The 11,907-nt window shown below is 37.5% G+C and overlaps 1 protein-coding gene across 1 annotated transcript in view; it reads left to right on the forward strand.

The window, feature by feature from the left end:
• asz1 (ankyrin repeat, SAM and basic leucine zipper domain containing 1) overlaps nucleotides 1–11,907 on the forward strand; it is a 47,099-nt gene that overhangs the window by 4,249 nt on the left and 30,943 nt on the right. The window contains exon 4 of the mRNA XM_007568530.2: nucleotides 6,301–6,412. Coding sequence (XP_007568592.1) covers nucleotides 6,301–6,412 — 112 coding nt within the window. The remainder of the gene's footprint in view (nucleotides 1–6,300; nucleotides 6,413–11,907) is intronic.

The raw sequence follows: 11,907 nt of genomic DNA on the forward strand, positions 1-11,907 counted from the left end.
TATTTGATATAGGCATATTTATTTGACTAATAATTTATGGTACTGAGAGCCTTAGTATTAAATATTATTTTACTGACTGCAGGTTTTTCAGTTGTCCTTTTGTCTGAATAGCTGCTGTATTGTGCCTGCAAGTATTTTGCATTTTATGCCTAAATTAGGTTAATTTATTGCCAGATAATTTTTTAATTTTGTCAGATCACTACCTAAAGCAAAAAATTAACAGTCAATCCAGATGATCGGCAAAAATCGGTGATCGGCAGAGATCGGCCTCATTGGTGATCGGTATCAGAATCAGCAGCAGAAAACCTGATTGGAGCATCCCTATTATTAACCCTTTTATCAGCGTTGCAGTCTAATCTGCTGAGCTCCTTTAAAGAGCTCAGCAGATTTGTAGTTCCACCAGGTGTTTGCTAATTGGTTCTAGCTAGTCTGAAGGAGCTGAATGGCAAAGACGTGTGGGAGGGCTGCTTTGTAATGCGGAACCTTGGAAGCTTGGGAACTGCAGCTCAGAGAAGGAGATGCATGTAGAAGACTGTAGGTCTACCCAGGTGTTTTGCACACCATGGGAGATTGAAGGATTTCTCAAACCGGCATGAAAGAATCAAGGCAACACTATGGGTATTTTTTAATGCGGGAATAACATTATAACATGATGCAAAACTCAAGAAATTAGGTTTTACATAACACTGCCTCTTTAAAGTTTCATTTCTGGACTTCAAAACCTAATTTCTGCATGTTTGCAGTAGGGCTGTTGTAAACGATTATTTCAGTAACCGAGTATTCTATTGATTATTCTGATGATTGATCGAGTAATTGAATAAAAAAGTTGGTAAAATAAAGTATTGATACCATGAAGTGGGATAGAATTATCTCATTGTCGGCAAGTTTAACCAGTTCCTATAAAATGGAGGTGAATGGAAAAAACATCTCTTTTGCTGTTGAATCTGTTTTCTGAGCCACATTTAGGAGAAATTCTAACGGACATTCAACTAAGTTGCTCTTTCTCTTAGGTGAGAGTCTAGGTATATGTATCAACCCGTTTTTAAAATATACCTTTCTTTTAAATATGTAAGGTTCAGATAAATTAGGGTATGGAGGGTCAACTGGGATAAACAACAGTTTAATCAAAATGTCATGAGACAGTATATTAATATCAGCTGGTCTTTAAATGGCACATGTAGCCCCAAGTTTGAGATTTCCATTGCAGTTCATGTACAGCAGAAATGTTTGATTAGTAACAGATTTCCATGTGGCTACCTGAATGCATGAACTTGGCATTAAAGTTTACTGTTTTGATTCAATGCCCTCTATGCATGGAGCTGCATTGTCTTAACTGTATAAAAATTTTACTTAGACTGTTTTCTCAGCTATTGAGCCTTCACTTCCATCTTGTATGGGACGGTTTCTGGTTAATAAATGCAACTACTCTAAGCAAGTCAAAGTAACACCGCTTTGTTATCAGCTGAAACTAAACAGCCACCATATTTTTTGCTTTTTACTGCAGCTGAGTTTAAACAGTTAACTTAGGTTGGCTTGTTTGTTAGTTTAGTGGCTTTGTTCAATCTTTAAGTAGGTATTTCAGTCCTTTTCCTATTTTTCATTTACTTTGTTTTCAAATTATAAACTGGGGGCCTTAAAGAAGATATTTTTCTTTTTATTAATATTACTCTCAGTTTAATCATAGCAGCCAATTCATATCAATTTATTTCACTTTCAATAAATTGGCAGTTATGGTGACTGACTTTTGTACTGAATACATCTTAAAAGTCAATTCTGTTAAGATGCCATCCGAAATCAAATTAAGGAAGTGCTATTTGAGTTTTAATAAATGCCATACCTCTTCACCTTTCTGATGATCTCTGTTGCATCAAAGTCCAGTTGTCATTGCCTTGGGCAGATTCTTTTTAAATTACTCCAACTGCTATTGCTGAGCACCAGACAACCAGTCAGACCAGTGTATCAATTCTCCCATCTGCCATTACTTAAAGGTTGTGACGCCAAAGGAGAACATTTGGAGAAACACTCTGCTAATCCCCTGAGTTGTTTTTAGTTGATGCACATTGCACTCTCATCTCAAAGAAGGTAAAATTGAAGGCATGTGCAGAATTATGGTGAGTCTGGGAAAGATAAGCCTTTAGTTTGAAGTTATTAAGCACACAATGTTTAGATCTGCCTTTATTGGGACATTGTATTAATTTCCAATCATTTGAGTAGCCTAACCCAGATCTAGATCCTTAAAGTGTTCTCCCACTTGGTTTGTTTTCACTACAAATATAAATGAATAGGATGGGATAAATGAAAACACATGTAAGTTTTGATAAATTTGTACAAGATGTGCATTAGAAAAACAAACAAATACATATGTTCATCCCTACCATATATGGAGTGTTGCCATATATGCAATTAGCTAAAAATCCATGAGCAACACTTCTAGAAATGCTTGTAACTGCCCAGTGCTTTAAGTGGAAAAAAACAAATGTTGGTACTCCCCTTAATGTCATACAAATATGGGACAGACATTAAAAAGAACAAAGTCAGGTCAAAATCAAACCCATATGAGGCAAATTTAAAGCGTCATGGAGCCACTTTTATTAACTTCAAGCCTCATGCCGTAAACTTGGACATGAAAAATAACATTGAAAAAAAGAAAGATATAAAATAAAGTAGTGTCGGGAAAAGGTGCAGGTACCTACTGTGTTCTGGAAAATGTCTGAGGAGTAAAATTTACGACAAAATCTGTGGATGTGTAGATCTTCTGTGAATAATTTGGAGTCGCGTTCCACAGAAAAATCTGTGAATACTGAACTGTAAAAGCAGCATAATGATTAGGCAGTGGTCTACTGGAAAGCCAAATGTCATTTTTGGTTCGATGGCAAGTTTAAATATTTGTTTAAAAGCCGATCCAAACCGAATGACCATGGTAAATCACTTAACCAGTGGAGCCAGCACCTTTCAACAGAGTACAACCGCATGTTTTTGTTCAGATTTTGTCAATTTTGACGCCGACACTTTTGAGAATTTGCAATGAGTTCGCACAAGTCGAGTAAGCTGTGTTGCTTGGTGTGCACACGCTCAGTTCAATGTGTGCATCACGTACACAAGCGACCATGTAGTGACAAAAATAGCTCACGACGTTAGAAAGGCTAAGAAAGATCAGTAACATTAACGGTGAACACCGACAATTAATATATGTGGTGATCTTCTTAAGGGGTCGGTCCGCCCTCCATAGATAATAGTAGGAAATGCTAGTCTCAAAGGGACATTACCTTTTTTATCACAATTTATCACATAGAAAAATTTGGCCTATCTACGATGTCAGAATGTTTGATGCTTGTCAGTTAGAATAGTGGCAAATATATGAAATGCCATTTGCACTATTCCATGTCTTCCTTTGTATCTTTAATGTGTTAACTGGGAACCTTCACAGAGCTGCCAACTTCCTCCGGAGTAAAGTTATAAGCTTCAACAAATAATATGCACTGATATATTGATAGCTGAAATAAATGAGTTCACAGTAAAATCTGTCTCACAGACAGAGTTATACCATGTGACTGATTTCACATGGTCTTCGCATGTCGTACTTTGAGACAGGTGAAGGAAACAATTAAACAAGAGGATGACGCGTGGTGACGTCATCATGGCGTTAGTCCAAGCTGTGAGGCCTACAGGAATGCGGGCGTGATTGATAACGGTCACCACGCTGCCGTCCTACCTTCTCACCGGTTGTCAGGCTGCAGATTTATTTACTCCAGCTCTTGTCAGACGCAAGCTAGACAGACTAGTTTACACCAACACGCTCAAAATGTAAATACATTCACAAACAGATATAGAGCCAAACATACACAGCGGCAAAGACACAGGAATCTACACACAGATGTAGGCTCACGTGCTGGAGTCTAGTCCACATTTAGAAGAAACTGAAGGCAGACTTGTTGCATATCATTGAAAGATAAGAACAGCCCAGAAGTCAGTTAACCATCCTCGTCTCCTTTTATCTAAATAAAATGCATTTTGCAAAGAAAATTTGTACTCATTTAAAATCTAATTGGACATACATTTGTAGACTTAGCTGAGTGTATGCTTACAATTTTAATTTTGAATTCATGTATTTGTAGAGTTAGAGCATTTGCCAATAACCTGGGACACTTGGCCTTTGTTTCTGGATTGGCTTTTATTGCAGTGAGATTTTGTCTGACTCCTGGACTATCAGCCATTGATCTGTTTTAATGGGGCTTAATTGGTTGGCATTGGTTCTGTGACAGAGTTCTGTACAAGTGAATCCTATTTTCTCTCGGAAGTGCTAACACTTAAATTCCACTTTCAACTCTTGTTGTCACATAGACCCCTCTTAATGAGGGGTCTATGTGACAACAATAGACCCCTATTGTTGTCACATAGGGGTCTATGTGACCCCTATGTGAAGGGTTAAAAACCCTTGAAGGGTTAAAAACTACCCTTCATTTTGTAAGGTGTTTTATTACACACTCATTGTTCACAATTTTTAAAATCTCATCTACCTTTCTGTAAATGCTTTAGTGAAATTTGGAGCATGGGTGTAAAAAAAATCTCTTCCTGATCAAAGCTTACATGTAGGATTTGCTGTTTGACCTGTTATACACACCATTCCCTGAGCAATGTGTGCAGTATGTTTCAGGCATTTCTCCTGTTGGAAGCCTCCAACATTGTGGTAAATACTTTGTACCCTACTGGAAGCTTTGTGTGGGAAAGTTGTGGCGTTTGCTGGTGTCTTAACAACCTCCACTGATTTAAACATCAAGATGAAGTTTGATTCCTAAATAACTTTGTCAGCTGCTGTAAATCATTTTAAGAACATTTCGAACATCCTAATTTGTGGGATAGCTGGTCCTTTCTCCTACCATGAGGACATCAAAAGCCCTGACATCGGACTATGCACTTCCCTGAATGACATCAACCAACACTAAGTTAGAAGTGAATCTTCTGTTTGGTTGAAGTGAAACCATGGGACTCCCTAGATTGTCCTTCTCAGCAAAAGTCAATTTAAACATCAGCAAAGGACTATTATCTGTCATATTTAGAGGTTGCTTTCATCTCTAATATGAAAGCATGTGCTCACATGCATGCGCTCACAAGTTATGCATAATTTTTAATGTTAATAAATGTATTAAGTATTAACAAGTTGTTAAAAACCTACAAGTTATTTAACATGTAGCAGTCGAGGTGCTGACAGGTACCTCCAGGAGAAACTGCATTTTTGTTGTGCTGAATTCACTTAACTGTCTGCTCGTTAATCTGAAAATCAAAAACAATGATGTAGTTACTTCTGATTCACATGCCTATAAATCCTTTAAAATGCCTGGTCCCATTTTAGATAAAAGGACTTATTACTTTATAACATCACACCTGATATTTCATCCAGAATGAGATACAGAACGTTTAGTTTCTGAGTTCCTTTACTCGGTAATGAGGACCCTGTCTTGCTCCAGGAGGTTGATTCATTCTGTGACTTTAAATATAAGTCTGCATTACATTATTGACCTTCCGTTTGCTTGTTTCAATTAAATGAAGAAAAACTGAAATGACTATCTTTGCACAAGAAAGAACAACTGAAAAGGGTTTAGCAGAAGACTTGCTAAGGCCGGTGGTAGGAGTTCTAGGGACAGTCGTCAAGCGGCCCTCTGTGTTTTCGGCTTAAAAAATGTTTAGAGTTGAAAATACCATTAGGTAGTTATGCGTTATTGGTAGATATTATTAACAATATGTACACACCTACTAAAAGTCTTTAAAAAGCCATACATTAGGAAAACCTAAATAAACAAACAATTCTTAGCTTCACAGGGCGCAAGTAAAACCTGGTAGCCTGCCAGGCTGACAATATACTGAGGGAAACCCTGAAGTATAAAAGACTTTCTTTGACCTTTGCTGATTTAGTAAAATCTATTCTAAGCCTTGGGACAACCCTTAGCTCTGGTTTTACCCTCAAAAATCACTGCAAATCTCTGATTTAGCATTATTTCTATACTTTCATAGATATTGCCCAACTTGACTCCATTGTCTCCCCTCCAGTATAGAAATCCTAATTCATTGTTTGCTTACACCACTCAGGGTTATTGTAATGAATTTATCTACTTGGTTTTATGTCACACTTGTTTATCTTAGCATTTTATCTCAGTTATTACATCTTAGAGGCATAACATTAAAGGGTTGATTTAAAGCCCAATATGATGCCAATGGACAGGATTTTCTTTTTTTGCCACCAGTTTGCTTTTGACCTAGTTTACTTTTCTTAATATATTAAATTGAAAATGTTTTTCTTAACAGATTGCTGGACTGTGCTTATGGCCAGTTGTACTGCCTCTAGCAGTGAAGACAAAATAGGACATTGCGTCGAGCTTCTGCTGTCCAGGTCCGCCGATCCCAACATGGTGGACAGGTGAGGGGTGAAATTTGTTTAAATGTCAAAATATTTGGCAAATTTCAACACGGTATGTACAGTCGTAACCCTTTTGAAGTTTAAATAAAGCCACTTCAGACCTCATACAGGACCAAAAAAACAGAGGTGCTGGATCAGATTTCCTTTGATGGTTCTTGTGATGTTTAGCTGCCATGTGGTAGCATTATGCACCACTGTACTCTATACAGTGTGTTTGTATCAGTGTGTTTTGTTTGGAATGTCCTGTTATGGCATGTGCTTGAACAGGAGGGTCCCAGACAGACACACAAACACGGACTATAAAGAGTGGGCAGGAATGTTTTACAAACTGGCTTTTAATGTTTTTGCTCATTAGAGGGAACTAGGTCATTACAAAATCAAAATACATAATCTTGATGCTACAATATACAATATATGTGTGACAGCATACAAATTATGGAGAAAAGGCAAAAGGCTAAAAGTTTTGGCTGGGCCGAGTGTTTAGGCTGGGGAATATTTCTAAAAGGTTTTCAGTTTTTGCGTCAGTCACAACTGGCCTGCATTAAATAAGCTGACATAAAGAAGACTGCCAGACTGTTTGCTGTCACTCAGAATATTTTTTATTTTGATGTAAACACCACTTTTACTAATAGTAATATCATAATTGTGATAGTACAGTTATCAATATCACAAATTAATATGTGTATTTCAAGTATTATTGGTTATTATTATGTGCTGCACTTATTACACCTTGACAGTTGGTATAAGGTTCTCATGACAAAACTTTTAAAAACCATTCATTTGTTTTTACTCATTCAAAACAAAATCATATTGCTATATTTTCTAGAGAAGTGAGGGTTTCCAAACCAGCCATACTTGTTTAGTAATTTTCTTCTAATATTATGAATTTTGAAATTTATCATATTAATTGAAACCTAAAAGAGTTGCTACAAAACCATTATTCTCAAATGATCAATGTGTTTTTTAATTGTACATATTTGAAGTTATCTGGAAATTGCCGTTTAATTAGGGATGCACCAATATGAAAATTTCACATCCGATAGTAATACTTCTGTTACAGCCTATAAACAGTATTTACCGATATTTCTATCATACATATTTCACTACCCTTTTAATATCATTAATAAAATACCACATCACTGATATTGCTTAATTGCTTCTGTTAAAAACCCCATAATCCAGTTCTGCATCACTATCACATGACCCAACGTTCCTCTCCAACCCCTTAAGAAATGCAAACCACAATAAGTTGAAAATAAACATTGGTTTTTAATATATCGGACCAATAGCGACATATTAAAAAAATGATTAACATTGACAGATAGCAATGTTAATGCCGATTTATAGTGCATATTGTACGATGTATCGTGTAAGCCTTCATCTAGAGTGAGCTGCAAAAGTTGCTTCTCTAAAATTGTTGCTAATGTCTCTTCTTATTCATTGTACAAAAACATAAAGAACACAATAAACTATACAGAAAAGTCCTAAAACTCTGACTTTTCTAAAGATAACCACACTTCATTAATCAAATGGGTTTTATTAGCAACACCTGGCTATTAATTCCTGATAAAAGCCACAGCAGAGTTTTTCGTTATGCAGACATTCTTTTACTGTGTGCGAACCACTAAAGGCATTTTATGCATAACTCCTGAATCCATATTGATAAACTATAAAGTATTTTTATTATTCTCGTTCTGGTGCATCTTAGGCTCAATATCTTGAATATCTGACAGATCAACACATGAGCATACCTTCCAGAACTAATGTAACTTAATCCTAAACTGTCCTCTCTATTCTGCTATGACTAAATAATATATTTAAGTTGGATTTAGAGTGTTCAATCAATCTTAAATAGTGTATCTGGTTTCCTGCTTCAAGAAAGACCTTAAAAAAGAGAGAGAGCTCTTGTGTGAGAAAATAAAGCCAGATTGTTTTTAAAACACTTTTAATAGTACCATGTGTGAATTTTTACTCTGTCACAAAGTGTTGCTGCAGCCCCCAGTGGCTTTCTTGTTTAGCTCTCTCTTATCCTCTGTTATTCTGTCACTGCCAGCGCAGCATTGCAACCAGGACTCACGCCACCTGAAACCCCCTGATGACGAACATAGACGCCCCTAGCATTAGGAAATTGATTAGTTCCTTTCCAGACAAAATATTTGAAGCAAAGTAATGAGCCACAGAAGGTTGCAGAACAGAGGAGGAGGTGTGCGTCGGGGCTAGCAGTCCCTCAAACCCAAGATGAAGCATAGCATGAGGTTTATGTGGGTACGACGCGCAGACCCCTTCCTCCTCCTCTCCCCCTTTTACGTCTGAATTTCAAACTAGTGATTAACACCAGCTGCTCATCCCCCTGCTTTAGTGTAAACCTGAGTACACTGTTGTTTTTCAAAGCTGAGAAATGCGGCCGCACAATGTGGGGTCCATTGCATTCATGTCTTCATCTTTTTTGTTTTTGCTTTCCTATCCGTCTTTACAGCTTTTGTTTTTTACAGGCTGAGTATGACTTGTTGGTGTAAGCAAAACTGTGATTACGGTTATTCAGAAATATTTGAGTGGGGGTTTCTGTTTAGCTCTGGTATCGGCATCTGTCATTGTTGATCCTTTCATGAGCAGAGTAGCAGAAGGACAACCTGTCGCACCTGGCAGAGTGTAGCCATGTCAGAGAGTGGGCCATTAGCTGATGTTTCTGTAACAACGATAAATCAACCTAAAGAAAGTTAGGTTTCATGCTTGTTTTTCATGGGTCTTTACATACCTGAAAGACTGCAATTACTCTAAGGCTAACTACTGATTGGATGTAATATAATTTTCAGGTAATTTTCACTTGTAGTGTTAATGTTGTGGTTCTGAAAACAAATATAATATAGTCTATTCCTCATTCTCTTTCAATAATCTAGGAAATTCAGCCTCTCTAACAATGAATTTACCCTTTAGACAGATCTTTACAGATAAAATAAATCTTTTAATGAGTCTGATTTAAATTTAGATAAATGCAATTAGTTGGTAAATGATTCACCATTTATGATCATCCAGATTATTTTACTACATCAGGAAATAAAAAGCCTCAGTCATAGTTGTAACCCACAACCTAATGCTTACTTAGGCACAGCTTCAAATTTCTAGAAACCTTAGGAACTGACAGACGAGAATAATTATCATTATCTGGTCTGATGAAACCAAAATAGAACATTTTGGACTTAATTTTAAGTGCATTTCCACATAAAACAACAGACTTCTGACCAATCACACAACATTTCAGATGGAGCTGTGACTAAATAATTCAACTGGTGTCGAGTTTGGCAGGCGGATGCTTCTCTGCGAGCAAAATTATGCAATTTTCGTCACGTGTCTACATCAATGAGATCCGATTTTGGCATGTCAGATGAAGCTTGTGGAAGTCTTTATTTGTGTGCTGTTTCCTGTCTGAATCAGTAAGATAACACTGAGTCAAGTATAAGCCGTTAGGACGACTCTTTGTTGATATATTAACTGATTTTTCTCAAATAAACTGCCTACTACTTGGTTTCTGGGAGGCCACATAACAGCATCCGTTATGTGATAGGAGTTTCATATTGCACTTTGTGCTGTGATGGCTGGGTCTTTCAAAAGTACAAAGCTGAAGTTCATAAAGCCCGTCTGACACATGACTTCTTCCAGGTGCTGATCATCTTTTGATCAGCTGATTGAGTTTAACAGAGGTTTTCAATACAATTTTCACAATGTCTCTTCTGCTAGTTTTTTCTTTTTGCATTTTGAAGCTCCACTGTTTATGATCCAGCGGTGTGAAACATGAAGACCTGTAACTTTTCCTTCAATCTTGTCCCTGCTCACACATGGCACTCATGTCCATGGTATGCTATATATAGGTGTGAACACACTCAAGATGCACAGAGGACAGTTTTCTTCAGAGGTGACTGAAAATGCTTGTGTCCACATCAGTTTAACTGTTTAAACTCAATCCCTCTTAGAACAAATGACGGACCATTGAAGGAATTCTGTAAGCTTAGCTGCTGTCACTTAATCTAAAAGTAATTGAGCAGCCAGAATCGGTAAAAAAAAAAATATGTTGAGACAGTGGAGTGATTATTTTTAACTCCAGTCTTGACATGGTGGGTGGGTCTGTCAGTCAAACCTCTCTCACAGCAGATTATAACAGGATTAGAGGACAGTGGATGACTTTTAGACATTTGCCAAGATAGATAAGATCGGTGGATAAGATTGGCTTCACATGCAAGTATCAGCTAATCATCAATCTCTAAAATGAAGGAAATCGGGGTTGATTTATCAGACATCTACCTTTAAAAAGGTCTTCATTTTTGGGTTCAACATTTAGCCTGTGGTGTTGCTTTTATTTGGGAATGAGGTTTGGACCTCAGCAGTTACACTTCCCACACTCCTACCTCAAACTTCAAAGCTCAGCTAAAAGAACAAGGCCATAACTTTAAAGAGCATCACATTGACATGTATTGATATGCATCTACAGTTTTTCATAACTTTGTAGTGCTAAGGATTGTATTTGGATTTTCTCTGGTGTGTCAAACACAGAATGATTGGTTCAGTGTAACCTGGAGTCTTTTTCAACAGTCTAGGTCTAAGTAGTGAAGTATGTGCATCTGTATATGCTTAAGCATTTTCAAGGCCAGTGAAGACAATTTCTTCACACTCCACTGATGACTTCGGACAGGTGTGCAGCGCTAATGAGGGTCCTGAGTGATCCAGATGTCTTCCACTTTGACGCATTGAAAACCACAGGGCTTTTGGGGACATTAAATGGTTGACAAGACCAACGCTGGTCTTCTCGCTCTACAGAGAATTCCTTTGACACAATTACTTAATCACCTGCTGTGACGTGCACTGTCAATTGTGACATTTTTCAGATTCAAACCAGGTTGCAGAGGTATCTAAGGATAAATGGAAATCAGATACGCCTGGGCTCAATGTTCAGTCCTAACATTTACTTAAGCATTTACAACCTTTGCTTAATACTTTGTTGATCCACCTTTGGTGAAAATTCAAGTATCAAGTCTTTTTCAATATGCTGCCACAAGCTGTCATTTGGCAGTTTGTTCCATTCTTTGCAGTTCTTCTCCACCTCCATCTGGTTGGATGGAGACGTCTGTGCAGCCATTTTCAGATCTCTCCACAGATGTTCAATCAGATTTAAGTCTGGAATCTGGATTCTGAAGCCATTCCTCAACGATCTTGACCATGTGCTTTGGGTTGTTGTCCTGCTAAGAAATGAACCGTCTCCCCAGTCTGAGGTCAGGATGCAAGTTTTCATTCAGGATGTCTCTGGACATTGGTGCATTCACATTTTTTCTCTATCCTGACTAGTCTGCCATTTTCCTACTGCCAGTAATTGAGGCCACTGAGTTCAGTGGGACCTTTAAGCACCAGAAATGTTTCTGGACCCATCCCATTATTTGTTTCTCAATTTATTTGACAATCCTATCTCAGAAATCTGCAGACAATTCCTTTATTTCATGCTTGGGGTT

The sequence above is a fragment of the Poecilia formosa genome, unplaced genomic scaffold, assembly GCF_000485575.1.
Source record: "Poecilia formosa unplaced genomic scaffold, Poecilia_formosa-5.1.2 Scaffold224, whole genome shotgun sequence".
Classification (NCBI taxonomy): Eukaryota; Metazoa; Chordata; class Actinopteri; order Cyprinodontiformes; family Poeciliidae; genus Poecilia; species Poecilia formosa.